Source organism: Magnolia sinica, chromosome 10, assembly GCF_029962835.1.
Source record: "Magnolia sinica isolate HGM2019 chromosome 10, MsV1, whole genome shotgun sequence".
NCBI lineage: Eukaryota > Viridiplantae > Streptophyta > Magnoliopsida > Magnoliales > Magnoliaceae > Magnolia > Magnolia sinica.
In genome coordinates, this window is record NC_080582.1 from 83,441,033 (window position 1) to 83,458,599 (window position 17,567).

General features: G+C 39.7%; 2 protein-coding genes across 2 annotated transcripts; one reads left to right on the top strand and one right to left on the bottom strand.

Annotated features, from left to right (window-relative positions):
- The first annotated feature begins 215 nt into the window (after positions 1–215).
- LOC131217197 (uncharacterized) lies at positions 216–5,716 on the top strand. The gene is made up of 3 exons (XM_058212023.1): positions 216–816; positions 4,131–4,375; positions 4,852–5,716. Exons 2-3 carry the CDS (start codon positions 4,133–4,135, stop codon positions 5,572–5,574), a joined length of 966 nt encoding a protein of 321 aa, XP_058068006.1. The 5' UTR covers positions 216–816; positions 4,131–4,132; the 3' UTR covers positions 5,575–5,716.
- A 4,365-nt stretch (positions 5,717–10,081) lies between these two features.
- On the bottom strand, positions 10,082–12,807 carry LOC131217198 (peroxidase 16). Its single transcript, XM_058212024.1, has 4 exons — positions 12,025–12,807; positions 11,741–11,938; positions 10,726–10,891; positions 10,082–10,629 (listed from the first exon to the last, which is right to left on the bottom strand). The coding sequence occupies exons 1-4, from the start codon at positions 12,235–12,237 to the stop codon at positions 10,223–10,225; spliced, it is 984 nt and encodes a 327-aa protein (XP_058068007.1). The 5' UTR covers positions 12,238–12,807; the 3' UTR covers positions 10,082–10,222.
- Between the last annotated feature and the right edge of the window lie 4,760 nt (positions 12,808–17,567).

The following is a 17,567-nucleotide window of genomic DNA, read 5'->3' on the forward strand; positions in this document are numbered from 1 at the left end:
TTAACCAAAGCAAGACATCACTCAAATGGGTATTCCTTAAAATTACCATTTATGCAAGTAGTTAGCATTTCACAAAAACATGGAGCTGTTGGGTATTGAAAAAAACATGGAATCTTTCCTTTATATATATATATATATATATATAGAAGCTCAGCTGAGTGAGTTTTGAAGCATTTTCCACATCCAATCCAGAAATGGGCTGTTGAAAGACAGTTATAGTAAAATCATGGGTATCTTTAAATTCACAAGAAGAAAGATTTTTTTAAAAAAAAAAAGGGGAAGCAAAGGAAAGAAAGTGATTTTTGTTTGAATAGAAGTAGCAGTATCCCTATGTCTATGAATGTCCTTTGAAAGGCCTGTCTGGAATATCTTGTTCACAGCCTTACATGTGCTTACGTAGGGAGAGTGAGATTTGTATTTTTCCAATACAATCCATTGCACAGCTGATTGCACCATTGGCTTCTTCACCTTCCCCTCCCTTCACAGCCTGTCAAAAGGCTTGCATTATTCTCCTTGGAGTTGGCCTTTGTTTGTTTTTCTAAGTTGTGTTGACTGTTTTCAGTGTTGTGAGAGTTTGTGGATATCTGAGTCTCTGGATCTTTCACCCTTTCTTGGAGATCTCCGTCGAATGGGAGGTTGGAAACCGTGTTCCAGAATGAGTCATGGGTGTTGATGGGGAGGAGATTTCTATCTTGTTGTATTCTGTTTTGGTTTATTTATGGGAATGGGAGATGGGTGGTGAGGAGAGGGGAGAGAGTGTGGAAGATGGTGCATGAGTGGACGGACGAGAACTGTTCCCACAGTCATTTTGTGCAGGTGAGACAATCTTTGGGCTTTTTTTGTTATGTTGGTTTTGATGTTCATGCTTCTTTTTTCTTTTTCTTTTTCTTTTTTTAAATGTTGATTTTTGATGTTCTTCCTTTTCGATCGAGTTTGGCTTTGTTTGGATCAATTCAATTGCTCTTGTTGCCGACGGTATTCTTCTTTCGATTTATTTTGTTGTGTTGTCTTGGATTGTGGATTTTGATTTTCAGTGTTTGGTTTAAGGTTCTTTCATGGATTGGAATGGATTTTTCTTTCTGGGTGTGTTTGGTTGCACCAAATCTCATGAAATTTGCACCAATTTAGACTGATCAATCATTATGTTTGGTGCAACCAAATGGTCAACTGCAAGGCGATTGAGCTTTCTCAAGGCAACCCATTTCTCAAACGTTCCAGAAAAACAATGAAAATGTGCATGTTTCATTCATCCAAGAAATAGGTTGCTTTCGGCGGTTGTTATGCATCTTTGGGATTTCTACAACCATTCATTTCTCCTCAGAGGAGCTCAAAATTCTCTTCGGTTTCTCCCATCCTTGTGAGAGATGAATGCGCGTGCGTTTGCGCTTCTCTGCTTCTCAAGCATATGTGTTACATCAACGAAAAGTCCCGGCCTGCGTTGATCTCTTTCGGTCGTGTTATGTCGATAAAGGTCTCCACAAGCACATGGGAGTCCTTGAAAAGGCCGCATTTCTTGTTCATGGGGACCATGGTCCATGGCCCATGTCTGATACTTTGTGGACTGTCATATACAATCCTTGTTACAGGTCATAAAGCTTGTGGCAGGCCTAGTATCGGCCATTGACAATGTCCTTGAATAGGACCACATCGAGAAATTCCTCGCTCAGGAACAGGACTGAAAGAGTTCTTTTCGGGGGGGACCATCTTGCCCAAACAGGACTCCTTCCACTGCAAGCTACATTCGCTGCAATAACGACAGTTCTTCCAAATGCTTCCCTTGAAAGTCCTTTGAATTTCTAGCCAAATGGTCCTTCCTTTATTAATTTCCTGTGGAGAAGCTTTCCCAAGTTCAGTCAAATTCTACCAATGAAAGTCACATTTTCTGGGATTGAGCGATTATGTTATAGTCGGCTATTCAGGATTCATATTCATGCGATCAGGTTTTGTTGGAGCTTGCATTCCATTTTTTTCATTTTTAGAATGCATTTGGATGTGCAAGTGACTTGAATAGCAAGTGACAATTTGGAGTGCAGAACCTCAATATGAATGTCATGTAAATACTTCTTTTCTTTTTATCAAATTATAGGAAATAACTGCAATTCAATTCAATGGAGCATCCAAACACGCCCTTAATCTTAATATATCATTTGGTGGTAAAATGAATTGTCATTTTTCCAATGTTTGTTTTGGATTTGCTCCTCCAAGCATTCAAACATTCCACAGTTTGCTCCTGATGTGATTTGATTCGTGGCAAATAGCGTAATCCATTGTATCAAATGGGGGAGGGATGAGATGAGGCCCTGCAAGGGATTTTCGCATGAAGACGATTGAGAATCCTCTTCATCCACATGTGTGAGCGCAGCACGTGCGTGTGAGATCCAGGCCACTCATCAGATGCGCCCCACTGAAGTGGGCAGCACATGTACGGTAAAACTAGTACTGTAAAAGTTTATTGACTGACTGTCCACACTCAACCTACATTTACACGCCACCTCTGATGAGTGGACCATCTTTTTTCACATGTTCACAGTGCAGCCACCATTTCGACTGACTAACCACACTCAATTCTCCCCATCTAAAGTCACCATTTGCATAGAGATTATGCAGCTAATTGAGAGCATTCAAATATGTTCTAATTTCATTCATTTGTGCATTGACCATGGTTCCCATTCTTTTCTGGATAGGATCCATAGCCAAGTGGGTTATCCATGTGGGGCCCATCAAGGAATATGATATCTCATTATGGACATTTATTCGTCTAATCATGGGTTGGAACAATTCGGCGGATCCTCTGACCTAAGAGTACATAATCCATGTTGATGGATTCCTTCTCAAATCTCAGTTGAATTGGCTAAATTTCTAGTGATGAAGACTTATACATGCATTCAAGTCATGCCTCGCCAATCACTTGCATGATTTTTTCATGGTCATTTCAAAATCAAAAAGTCATGAAACGTGAGATTTCGATGCAGTTGGCTACTCTAAGAGGAAGATTTTTTCATTAACTATCTGGTACGCAATGAGCCAAATACTCCAAAATAGGTAACAGCATCATGTACTGGTTATCGTAGCATTTTTCCTGACTGTAGAAGTCATACTAAAAGAAGATTTCTATTGGAACATCTTCCCATTGCTGAAGGAATTTTGCAGTTCTGTAACTAATAGAAGTCCCTGATTGCACTGTTTCAATCCAATGCTGTTGCAATTGTAATGGTAGGGATGTCGACAGGCCAGGCTTGGGTCCTTTTGGGTCCGGATTTTGAATTGGTTCGGTGAGTCCTATATGAAATTTTGATTTCACCCAACATGGGCGATGTCCATTTACAGCCATACACCTATGATGGTTGCGTCTCTGCATTTCCTCAACATTTTTCAGAACATTCTCCACATACTGCCTTTGAAGTACTCACACATGCTTTAATTCCCTATTTTTCTGTCATGGAAATCGGGTTGTGTTTCTGATGATGTTTGGTTATATGCAAATGTCTGCATTTTTGAAGTACTAAGTTTCGTATCTTCATTGTTTCAATTGATGCGTATAGAAATTCAAATGGGATTGTTCTTTGTTGCTTTGGGGTGCATTTGGTTGTACCACTTATCATGATATTTCATGATTAATCAGTCTAATTTCTGCAAAATATTATGAAATTTCATGATATTTGTCACAACCAAAATCACCTCCATTAGTTATTTTCTGAGTATTATACTCTTTAGAGCTTTTCTAAGCACGCCGCACTTCTACAAATGACCATCCATATGTGGGACATACAATAAGTGCCCCAAGTGTAGACAACCTGGCCAAAAATTCCAGCCAGCCGGCTCATCATGTGGGCCACACATGAACAAAGCAATGAATGGTCTAAATATGAATGTTGCCCACACGATGAGTGAGCTAGCCTGAATTTTGGGCCAGTGGTCCAATCTGATATGTCCCACACGCATGGCCACAGGTAGAGATGCGTGTGGGCATATCAAACCTCTAATCTTTAAATCTGCATTTGGTTGCACCAAATTCATGACTAATCAGTCTAATTTGGTGTGGATTTCACAATATTTTATGAAATTTGGAGCAACCAAACGTGGCCTAAGTAACAATGTAATACTAATAATGCAATCTCTTGTTCTTGCAGGCATGGGAACAGAACTGCAGTATGCTCTAGATCCGTTAGCCACATTGCCGCAGAATGACCGCAATGCAGTAACTGTAGCATTCAAAACTTCAAACCCCTGGGCCTATTCTAGACAGAGATTTCTCGAGGAGAATAGGACTGGTTCGGACAAGATTCAAGAATCCATGGACAAATCGCTTGAACAATACAATAGAGAATCCGTGCGGAAGACGATGCTGAAGCAAGAAGAGATTTTCAAGGATCAGGTGCATTTCGAAATCTTGCTCTTTCTCAAAGGTTGCGTATGCTTATATTGCAAAAAATCAGTCGATGGTCTGAAGTTAGTGATGGTTCTGGTCAATCTAATGAATTGTAAACCAATGAAAATTGGAGATGTGGCACAATGGGCCATGACCCAGAAGGCAGATCACACCGTAGAGTTAAAAAAATCACTGATTAGACAATCTTTGGAAATGGGAGGTTGAGGGATATCGAAACAGTCAGCACTGATAGCAAAAACACCCACCCATTGGAGGAGGAGGATCGTCCAATCTGTGAGGTTTGTGGATAGTAATCCACCCACTGTGGGGCCCAACCGATGGACAGTCCAGATCATGGACCCCCGTCCCACATGTCCATTTTGAGTGAAGCACTGCACTCAGATTAGATCACTCGATGATCGTCTGCATATTGGATTATAGAATGGAATTCTGATGTGTAGATTTGAAACTGGGCAATGCAGGTACGGGAACTCCACCGGCTGTATAGTGTCCAGAAGATGTTGATGGCCGAGCTACAAAGTAAGGAAACAAAGCTCCCCTCGCCTGCTAATACATCTCCAGCATCATTTCACGTTGGGCGCCACTACTTAGACGTTGATCCCGGAACTGGGTATTGGACTCGGGCCACTTGTTCGACAGCCCACCGTTCTCCTTTCAGTAACAATCACTGCCCCACCACTCAAACGAATCCTGGCCATAGTTTGGATCAGCTATATAAGGTAAGGGCCAATCCAAGCTCACAGGAACTGAGTAGCTGCTCCAAAGACACTAGCAGGCTGCAGTGGGGCTTTGATCTTGAGCGGCCCGCCGGAGAAGATATCTCCACTGATGTCAGCACCATTGAAGATCAGGTCCCAGTTACCCAAAGGCCCATGAAAAACAAAATGACAGTCGACGGTCCTCAAGACCCGTTTTTCTACACAGACAGGGAGAGTGATGTTGAGCTGACATTGAGCATCGGATACTGCAGCAATAAGAAGAAAATGAAGCATCGTTCAAGTTCGAATCTCGAATTAGGCTGCTCTGAGTTGAACCCAGATGAAACCAGACAGCTGATTCCGTCCATGTCGGTTAGATCCGATCGAGAAGAGGAATGCAGCAACACTGCTGGTGCAAGTTTAGACCGAGGAAGCTTACAGCGACCACATTGGCTTTTTCAAGCTCTGAGCTTGAACAGAACATGAAGTTCAATCCATTTGTAACTTTTAGACCATTCAATCCCTCTGATGATGTATTGCACAGTTATGATATTGTTTTAGTACTGGATGCAATTCATGCACCCATTTCGAAATGTTTAGTAAATATAGCTCAGATCGGATAATGAAATCCATGAACAAGTATATAGCCGGCAATGGACACTCACAGATCCAGTTCATCATGTAGGCCCCACTTCATATGTTCTGCAACCTAAAGGTCAGGCTGGTCCAGTTATCATGGGCCACATTTATTTGTTGGATGCAGACTGTTAATCAATTGTCCTTAACAGTCTATTTCTTTGATACCGATGAGCGGGCCACTGATTTTCAGGCCATGACAAGTTGCAATAGGGCCCACCAGATGAATGATCAGATCCGACGTTGGCAAATATAGCCAGAGTAGGAATTGGATGGCTACTTTCTGAAGTATTCATGGCACTTCTCATGAGCATATCTTTGTCATGAGAAAAGATCTGTGCCCATACATGTGGTTGGATTCTCCGCAATCAACTGTGAGTTAGACTGCAGACATCTGTGGCATATTGGGAGGCCACAGCATATACAGATTCGCAGTGTAGCGGATTGGCCAAGAAAATGATTGAAGAGGAATGCTACTATGATATGCATTCTTCATTGTGTTTCATGACTGTGTATGAAGTATGGCTACTGTACACATGAAACTTGTCTATGGTGAACAGGACCATTGATTTGGTGGGCCATCTCTCAAAAGGCAATGTTATTAGACCATGTAGCCTCCTTTAGAAAAATAGCAACTGTCAAGGGGCAAAATTCACTACGATCGGATGGTCATAGCTGTCCAGTCAATGTGATTTTTGGCCAATGACCAGCCCATGTGATAGTCCACCAGATCAATGGTCCCAATCACCTGAACCCATATCTTATTATCGAATTAACTCCTACTTTCTTATGAAACTTCTTTAATTAATCCACCCATTGCTTGATTTTAGAAAAGAAAATTCAATTAAGTAGTCTTTTACCATGGAAATGCCGTCATTCTCGATGATATTCCACAATGCATCATAGAAGCTTCTAGAGAATCTATTCAGCCGACAATCGCTATCAAGCTGCATGATACGAAAGATGAGAACGCCTGCTTCCCTTGTTCAAGCTTACATATGCCAAGGCATATACCATAACCACATCAACTCCATGAGAGAGCATCGGATGCCTGCTTACATACATAACTGAATTGGGTGAGGTTCTAGTGCCTGGAATAAACCACCCCATATATGAAAATTTCATTGGGCCCCACCATAACATCGGATTACCCGAAATTTCTTCTTCATTTAATCCTAACCCTTTGGTTGGTTGCCTCCAAATAGATCAAAAAAGAGTCTGAAAAACCCCACCAAAGATAGATGCTTAGGATCTTATGATCTGGAAGATTTTATTAACATGATGTGGCCCATCACCCCACCAAACCATGGGCCCCACTTGCAAGCTGAGGGAATAAGGACACTATACACACCACAAGGATCTTGTATTTCCTCTGTAGCAAGAAAATACTGTTTCCTTATCTGTTTAGGAAACTAATCTATATGGAAAGATCAGAACATGGGCTCTATTTTTAAACTTCATCAGAAAGCATGACATGTGCACCCAACTCTTTAATCCTTATTTAGAACCTCAAGTTAGCAAAATGAGTGGGAAATGTATAGGAATCCCAAAATGCCTATGACTTTAGACAATGATAGAAAACAAATGCCCACTGAAACCGGTCACTAAAAAACACTAAGATATTAATGGAAATCCAATCACTTTGCATTAGAATATAACAAGGACACAGAGAAAAAAAGACCCAAAAGATACTTTTTCTATCTCAAAAGCAAGAGCTGCCCTCATGTGAGACGTGTGGTCCCTTGCAGATTCTTCCACCCAAACATACCCACCTTTCAAATCCCACTAACATTACGGGCGCATTTGGATGCAATATCAAATTCTGCTTGCAATTATTAGTCTGATGAGAACTAAATGACCAAATTGTAATTGATACTCTGGTAGTGTGATGCTTGATACACAGGTACTCAGAAATTGTATGTGGCATATGTTAACTCAAATTAAACTAGCTAAATTGTTGAACCTGCTGTGATAAGTCGCTGCCTAAAATCAGATTGGCTGAACAATCCTAACCTCTGATTCGTGGATGCTTGTCAAAATAGAACCATTTGATGTTTTTCATTTTTAATGGTCCAATCCGATAGTCAGATAATCAAATATGTAAATTTTGGCTCATGATGCATCTAAACTCAAACCCATAATTTGGAATTTTAATTTGAATTATTTATATGCCACATTCGCAATATGTATGTAATTTCTAAGTGACGATGTATCATCCGTCACTGTGCCGGAGTATTGACATTTTTTTAGATCCTCAAAATCACAATTACATTAGTTGCAAGTTGGGGTTGAAAGAAACAAAACTGAAATTTGAGAGCTACTTCCTTATTGTGAATACTAGGAAGATCATTGAAATTTTGTCATCTCCTCCTTGATGAATCTGAATTTTCACAATTCAATTTACTAGTGCACCCAAATGTGGCCTGAATCATATGAATATGATCTTCTTCACTAAATGTTAGTTATTATCTCCTCCAGTCTCAATCTCCCTGAAACTTTGTCATTCTCCTCCAGTCTCAGTCTCATTGTGAATACTAAAGATCATTGAAAATTTGTCATTCTCCTCCTTGATGAATCTGAATTTTCACGATTCAATTTGCGAGTGCACACAAACGCGACCTTAATCATATGAATATGATCTTTTTCACTAAATGTTAGTTATTCTTAATTATCTCCTCCAGTCTCAATCTCACTGTAGATTTTCATCTTTCAGCTGTTACTCTCATGTCCATGCCATTGAGATAATTAAGAAACTCCCCGTTTGGTTTTGATTAGCATGAATTTGGATTTATTAAAGATATTATAATAACAGGAATGTTTCTTGCAAGTGCTCATCTATTAAGCGTAAATGCCAAACACAAACGCCGTACAGGTAACAACATGGAACATGTTTGCCTGGCGGACCCCACGGTGAATGTAACTACTACCTAACCCAAAACCAAGATGGTGAGCTCTTCAAGTGGGCCACATCTATGTGAACCAATGGTCCACATTCTGTACATGTGCAACCACCTAAAGATGGGACTAATGTTTTCCATATTGTCATCGCGTAACATATCACACCCTTGGAATATGAGTATATATCAGTTATCGCATGGGATATATCAATTGTATTGCATAATTTATCATTGTTGATGTGAACCATGGGAAAACATTGATAAATTGGTCAACTTTTTCAATGGAACTTCAGGGATAGTTGAAAAAGATACTAATTGACACTTATAAATTACAAAAAAAAAAAAATCACAAAAAACAAGTGCATATAATAAGTTTCATTTACGTAGGGTCCCAATTTATGTGTTGTCTGACTGAACTGATACAACTATATACAAATTCAATTCGTAAAATTTATAAACGTAAGAAGACATGTATGGAAATCTGGGCATTATATTTAAAAACAAAAGAAGTAGAAAACTAGAACCTATGGATTTTGAAAAAAAAAATTATTAATTATTTTAACTACTAAAAAAAAATTGAAAAATCAAAAAATTGCCAAGTATGCATAAATCAGGTTAAATGTTTTTGATTGCATGTTTGGACACTAAGATTGTAACCGATTTGAAAAAAATTGAGAAAAAATTGGTTTTTTTGTAACTCGACCCATCTACCACAAATCTCAGAATTAAAGCTCCAAATCCATAATTTTTCATTCAAAACATGAAGAATCATGGATTTCTCGCCATCTGATACTATTTACAACATATGAAAATGAAAGGAAAAAAAAAAAAAAAAAGACTCAAAACTAAAAAATACGCACCTTTTAGAATCTGGCCCCAGGAAGCTTTCGAACATGATTTGAGAGAAATTTTGAAGATTAACTTCCAACAAACTAGAGTGGATTGGTCAAAATAACCTTATAATATATAAGGAAGAATTTTTTATTTATTTTTTTTTTTGAAAAAAATATTATTTTTGTGAATTTTTTAGGATTTTTCAAGCAAAACAGCTTTGGTTTCCTTTTATCCCTTTTGATATTGCACTCAATATCGATATAGTGCAATATCGATATATCATACAATACATTAAGAATTTATAAAGGAGGGTGTAGATGCATCACACAATATCGTGAGATCCTCAATATATCGCGATATCATGCGATATATTACACGATACCATGAAAATTGGATATTAAAGATTGGTTTCATATCCCCCAGCTGGGATAATAGATATACCATGGGATATATTGGTGATATCATAAGATACTGAAAACACTGGATGGGACTGGCCTATTTCTAGGCTAGGACACATTGGCTGCGGAATGCACTTGGTGAATGGCCTCAATCTCACACACAGGTGCAACATGGGCATATGTGGAATGATGGGCATCTCCAAGGAGACAATAAAATTCAAACAAGTCTTCAAGAACAGCTATGAAAATCATATCTTATTCGATGAACTTGGATACAAAGAAACTCTTCATAACAACAAATTGTAACAGAAGTAAGAAAAAAAAGGCAAAAAAGAAAACTGGATTATGCTACTAACAGCAATCAGTCTTCTAATTTGGAACGGAGCAATCTCGGCGGATCTCCCCTTGATTTCCAGTCTTGACATCCACTCTCCCAAGCTTTGTAATGGCAGTAATGAAAGCCTGCTGGAAGGCCACATTGCTGCTAGCAAACAGATTCACCGTACTCTGCGACCTTGGGTCAGTGAACAAGTCCTGATCAGAGGTGAACAATCCCATTCCCTGCTGGAGGTTCTTAAAGTAGGTGTTGTCGAAAGTCTGAGGCGTTGTGGGGTCCATGTTGATGGCAATCCTAGGATCAACATTCCTTGGGCACATCTGACGCAGCTGTTGAGCGTAACCCGGATTGAGTGACGGGTCAATCGGCCTACCAGGCGCGAAGTTGTAGATTCTTTTTGAGAACTTGCCACAGTGAGAAAATCCAAGGGTGTGAGCACCTGCAATGACCATCATTTCAATAACCAAATATTGAATATCAATCTTTGGGATAATTTTATACTATTAGTGGAAGAAATTTTGAATTTTATCAATACCTGATAACGCGATCATATCCGTTTGCGAGAGGCCATGAGTGGCGAACATGGTATTGAGCTGGTCTAGATTGAATGTAGGATGGGGAAGACGGTGCTGGACGCTGGCTTTAGTAGAGATTCGACCGTCGAGTCTCCCCAACTCAACCGGATAAAATGGCCCACCAGTCTGCAAAATTCATAACTATCATTGAATCATCAAATCATGCAGATTTTCCAATCAGCACTGATTAGTTTGATTCAATCAAAGAAACAGAATGTGGGTTTGTTTCAAAAATTCAAATCAGAAGTACAGTTGATGTCCATCAGCAATCATTAGAAAGATATGATACTACACTAATGGATAACTTTAATGAAAAAGGTAGAAACTATTTCTCTTGATTACATCTCTAACACTGTGTTTGGATGTTTAATGATCCAAATCGCAATAATTCGATTCAATAAAAAGCAATCAAAAGTACAGTTAATGTCCATCAGCAATCATTAGAAAGATATGATACTACACTAATGGATTACTTTAATGAAAAAAGTAGAAACTATTTCTCTTGATTACTTCTCTAACACTGTGTTTGGATGTTTAATCGATCCAAATTGCAATAATTCGATTCAATAAAGAGCAATCAAAAGTACAGTTAATGTCCATCAGCAATCATTAGAAAGACATGATACTACACAAATGGATGACTTTCAATGAAAAAGGTAGAGATTCTTTCTCTTGATTACATCTCTAACACTGTGTTTGGATGTTTAATTTATTTGAATCGTAATAATTCAATTCAATAAAGAGCAATCGATGAAAGCAGGGCTGGCCCAGTCCATTCTCCAAATTAGTATCATTTCAAGTCCAACTCGGAACACACGAAATTTCAATTACGGGCTCCGCTATCATTATCAATCAAAACAGCGACGACCCACGTCGCCATTGCCGTTATAACAAACCAAAATGATCATAATTCAGTTGAATCCAACATCCAAATGCACCCAAATACTTAGTTAAAAAACAAGTGCTGCTGTTTACCAGTGCAACCACATCTCTGGTGGCCATAGCCAAGATATCAGCACAAGAGACCTGGTTCCTGCACCTCGGATCACTATCGACAGCTGCCTTGGCTTTGATCACCGTATCGAACCCGTCCCCAGCAAGCGATATATCGTCAGGATGGTCCTTCTCAGCCCTTCCATTTGGCGATGAAATCAGAACGGACGCATCACATCCCTGCATTACATCATAACATCCAATTAAAGAGATTTATCAGTGGAAAAACAAACAATGTAGTACAATTCAAGGAGCCCGAATCAAACCCGAACAAAGCAGTCATGGAAGAAGAGCCGGAGCGTTGCAGGGGCTGTCACAAACGTCTGCTGAAACTTCTGCGTGACAGCATTTCGGACAATGGATTCAACATTGGGGCAGACGTTTTGGTAGTAATTCTGCCTTAGCTGAGCTACAGCTGTGGGTGGTAGAATGAATAGAGAGAGGAGAATTGATAGAACAAATGCATGTGAATGCTCCATAGCAATTGTTTACTGTAGGTGTTGCTTCTGTTGTTGTTGTTGCTGCATTTGTTGTAGTTGCTGAAGGTTTTTATATCCAAAGATGAAGAAAATGGCAGATGGGTTGTTCTTATCTGTCAAGAATCTTCAATGGTTTGATAACAGACTGATAGATAAGGCCAAAAAAAATTCAAAGGAATGTTGGGTTTTTGTATAGTAGAGTCTGATAATTACAATCTGGCTAGACTGACAAATGCAAATCTTTATTAAAATTGAAGTTTGGGCTGGCTGGTTTTTTTCTCATTTTTAATGGGAATTGATATGTACACCCACAATTTTTATAGGGGTGGGTCTGTCTGTCAATGGGGTGTGTGTAAATATCAGGCTTCCCTAGTCGTTATGTTTGGAGTTTAGGCACTGGATCTTTGGTGATGGGAGTTTCTCTAGAAACTAAAGTTGATTTGGCTATTATTTCTTTAATGGGTTTGATGTAAACACCCACAATTTTGATAGGATAGGTCTGTCTATCAATGGGGTGGATGTAAATATCAGTCTCTCTTAGTCCTTGAGCTTTGGAGTTTTGGTATTGAATTTTGGGTGATTGAAATTTCTATAGAAACTGAAGTTGAGTTGGGTTTTTTTACTTAATGGGAATTGAAATTTACACCATTTTTTGATGGGGGTGTCTATCTATCAAAGAGGTGGATGTAAATAACAGGTTCCCTTATTCCTTGTGTTTTGGAGTTTTCTTATATTGGATTTTGGAGATGGAAATTTTTGTAGAAACTGAAGTTGAGTTGGCTATTATTTCTCTTAATGGGAATTGATATTTACACCCACATTTTTGATCAATTATAAACGAGTAGGAGAAAGGGGCGTGTCTATCAAAAGTGTGGGTGTCAATGCTACCCCATTCCTTGAGGAATTTTGACACTGTACTTTTGTGATTTGTGTGAAAGCAGAGAGCATTTTTGTCACTTGTAACGGCCGATGTCATAATTCCTTGAATTTGTTTTTGCTGCGTCGCGACTTAGAGTCTAGCGTGTGTCGCTGCCTACTGGGGCCCACATGTTGAGATGATCCAATGATTTGAACCGTCCATTTTCTCTTTACTAACATAAATAATCTATATGCCCATGATCATGTTCAATGATTATCCTAACCTTTGATTTTGGAGTTGAATGTGAGCCATTGAAAATTTTTTTTATTCGTTCTGGATTCATCTACAGATATCGATTGTCTCAATCGCCCTTTGAGAAATATTTTCTTACCATGGTTCTTATAGCATATAATTCACAACGTGGACGGTTCAGATCATCGGATCTTAACTCGGTATATAGGCAAAACGAATTCCATTTTTAAATCCTTCCCTTCTAAAGGAAGTGAAGTGTATACACCAGAACCCTCTTCCAATTGACGGGAGTCCGAAGGGAACGCGGACGTTGTGGGCGCCGTTTCGGATCCACCGAGGTAGGTGGATCCCTGACTGTAGGGCCCACCTTGATATAATTTCCTTAAATCCATGCCGTCCATATGTTTTGAAAGATCATTTTATGGCGTTATTAAAAAATTAATTAGATCCAAATTTTATATGGACCACACCACAGGAAATAGTTCTATTTCAATACCTACCATTAAAAATAACTTGGTGCCCACAGGTATTTTAATTTTCAATCCAACCTGTTGATAAGATCGAAAATCATGGATAACGGGACCATAATAATATCATCTTGATCCAAAACTTTTGTGGCCCACAATAAGTTTTTAACGGTCAATCACCACTGTTTCCTGTGACGGAGTCCACCTGAGATTTGGATCTGCTTTATTTTTGGAACATTCCATAATATTAGCTTGCAAAACGAATGGACGGCTTATATGTGAGCTACATACATCAAGGTGGGCCCCACAGTCAGGATCCACCGACCCCGGATCCACCGAATCCGCGCCCGGATGTTGTGGATTTAAATGGTCCAATGATAGTTAACCAACATTTTCAAAATGGTGGTGACTCTTCTTACTCAGACGTTGCACCCATGTACGGATATCCTGACCATCCAAATTGTCTGTCACGTTGTGGATGGAACATATTTCTAAAATCGAGCTGATCAAAGCAATCTTAACCATCCAACTGACGACTATTGGATCGCTGGCTAAAAGTAAGATAGTGAGTGGACCAAATTTCAAGGGAAATTTTAAACGGTCGATATCATCTTTTGTGTTATTTTGGGTTATGCTCCGTCCATAATTTGGTCAACGATTTTGACGGCTTGGATTACCACTGTCTTTAAAACGGTGATAAACTAACATACGAGTCTAGCATCATTGGACGGTGACACATGGGAGGAATCTCAGAACTTACTAAAAATTGCATGTGCAAGCAAACCTCATGTGGCGTTCATGTACCTCAATCTAATCCATTCACATCGTGGGCCCCATGGGTCATATCGTGAAAATCACATTGATCAGATGATCCAAAATATCCCAAAAGGGATATTTTCTTGTTGATTTTGGACCGTTGTTCTTTTTCCCTTTTCACCGTATTTTGCGGCCAGTGGTTGTAATGATCCGATCAGTTTGATTAGACATCGTTTGGATTATACACCATCCATAGCGTGGCCCGTAATTTTGACGGTTCGGATTGAAGTGGACAGTTCGTACATGTGAAATGGACGAGTGCATGTGTACGAGACAATATACGCTGCGGATAGTTTCAGCTTTTTATGATCACATGCATGGAGAGTATACACGTTGTTCTTGTCGGTTGTTGCAACATGCAAACATCTATGCTATGGCCCACCACCATCCAATAGGTGGTCCATTGATTGTATAGTCCAGATCATCAAGCATGCGAACTGGCCACGTGTAAAAATGCCTTATAAACCGAGTTGTACGGTTTTATACAGTGCTCAATGCATTAGGATCTTCGGTTCACACCAGTGGGGCCCATGGTTCATGATCCAAACCTTTGATATGGTTGACCACACAAAATGGAACATGCAACAAATATTTCCCAAGTGGGAAAATCCTAGCTCTTCAATAGATGGTCAGCTAATACACAGTTAAGAAAGAAAATACAGGTACGGTCCGCATTCAACCGAAATGCCAATAATTCAATGGTCAAGATCCGCCTGTATGAGTCATTTTAGGTGCATGAGCGATAGGCAACTGTAACACATCAAATCAACGGTTTGGATCATTTAACCATGGGCCCCACTTACACAAACTGAAAACCCAAGCGACATTGAACACTGTTTCATCTGAGTAAAACACCATGAAGCAGAAGAATCCCTACCTGATGGGCCAGTTTCTACATGTGCGGCCCATGGTTCAGAGATCTAGACCGTTGATCCGAAACAGGTGGTATATAAAAAAATTCCCAAGTCGTGAAATTAAAACCTTTGAATCTGTAGCCTAGAAATAAAACATAACAGCATTCCAAATAACAGTAACAAATGGATGGATAGAATCATCCAATACAGAAAATTTCAAGATTACCATGCATCCAAGGTGGGTCACACCATATCAACGATCTGGATCACATAAACGTGGCTCCAGCTGTACCAAAAAGATGCATCAGGTTAGTATTGATCTTTCCATGCATCAGGACATGAACATGTTGCTTATGGTACACTGCAATGAAACGGTCACTTGGGGCGGCTCGTTTGAAAAATCTCGCTTTGATTTTCTTAATGGAAATACGGCCACGTTCATCCACAACAGCCGACCGTTGATTTTCTTCAATCCGGGCCCACTAATATATTTTATTGGCCCATGCACATGCATGTGCGGCCAAAAGACGTACATGCATTTTATTATATTCTATCTTGAGTAATTAAAAATATAAAAGATGTGACACTTGGGAAGGTGGCTTATATGCAAGAAACTGGCATCATACAATGCTTGGGGTGATAGGTAGAGTGCGTGTTTCAGTGATCCAAACGGTTGATATTGTGTGGGTCCCACTTTGGATAGATCATGCCCAAAAAATCTTAAATTAGAAGATTTTACCGTACGGTTAAAAGATGATGCTTGGTTATATACCATCCACGGTGTGGATCAGCATATCAACGGTTTGGATCTTTGATCTGTGGACTCCACTTATACAAATTGACAACCCTAACTTTACTGCGCGTGTAGAATCAGTGCCTTCGAAAGCAAGCACGCTTTTAACTTGAGAGTACCGTACACTGCCGGTGCACCGATAGGAATCCTGATCCAATGACTATGTGACATGGAAAAGTGATCGGAGCCGTTCAAGTTGTATTTCCCAACAAGGATAAGACATGAGAAAAGAAGGTCCTTACTAATAATCTTAACCAATGAATCGTTGGAGGTGAATTTAAATCCTTTGCTATATCTGTGTTGGCTATGAATTTCTCAAATGATTATGATGAGGTGAACTGCCCTTTCTATAGTCGCCCCAGAAAGTTAACGGTTCTGATCAGCCATTCCTGTGCACGAATCATGGGAAATGGGTTCCCACGAGGCACCAGCCTCTATCGAGACTCACACATCCAAGCCATTTATCTAGCACTTAATCTCGTACATTTTCATGCATTTTGTGAGATCCAAACCATTCATCTGTAATGGCCCACTGAAGATGGGCCAGAACACAAAGAAGGCTTCAACTGGTGTCGAGGATCATCTGACCGTTGAGATTTGTGTTAGGTAAGATCCACGGTAAGGCCCGACTGGTGAACCGTGTGCCACGTGTAGATACATGAGTTTAACACCTTATTCTTATTTTTATATATGTATTTAAGAGGTGGAAATGGAGGGAGCAGATTTTCCGAAGACCGTTGAGAGTCACGTGCCGCTACCAAAGGCCCAGGCAACGGACGCTCCTGTTTGAGTTGGAATCAGGCGTACAATCCTGTGATAGTTCACCACCATTTAAAATAAAAAAACTAATGGCAACTCTTCAGCTTACTGCAATCCAGACCTTTCAAATTGCTGGCCCAGTTGTGAATTGAGCATGGCCAAAAGTTACACTAAGAAGATAATACCAACCATCTGATTTGATCCTTGGAATTTAGGCCCCTCACCATCTTGCTTGATCAGCCCAATCTTAGAGATATACACCATCCGTAACGTGCCCCACCATTATCATGGTTTGGATATCCACACGTGGGTGTCACGTGTGAAGAGAATGGATCACCGCCATTTTAAAAATGGTGGGGAATTATCATGGGATTGATGCAAGAGGGACATATGAAAATGTAGCATATATACTAAACTATTGTATATACACCGAATGAGTGTGTAGGCTAACACAAACATGCGTTCGTTAATTCGTTTGAATATACTCCTTAGTTTTGAATAATTTAAAAAATGGAAGAGAATCTTCAACC

Bases quoted from the DNA above. Each gene is read 5' to 3' on its own strand.
- LOC131217197 (XM_058212023.1), top strand. From the start codon at position 4,133: ATGGGAACAGAACTGCAGTATGCTCTAGATCCGTTAGCCACATTGCCG. The intron at 4,376-4,851 runs GTGCATTTCGAA...TGGGCAATGCAG, and splicing joins AAGAGATTTTCAAGGATCAG to GTACGGGAACTCCACCGGCT.
- LOC131217198 (XM_058212024.1), bottom strand. From the start codon at position 12,237: ATGGAGCATTCACATGCATTTGTTCTATCAATTCTCCTCTCTCTATTC. The intron at 11,939-12,024 runs GTTTGATTCGGG...GATGTAATGCAG, and splicing joins TCCATGACTGCTTTGTTCGG to GGATGTGATGCGTCCGTTCT. The intron at 10,630-10,725 runs GTATTGATAAAA...TGGTCATTGCAG, and splicing joins GGATATGATCGCGTTATCAG to GTGCTCACACCCTTGGATTT.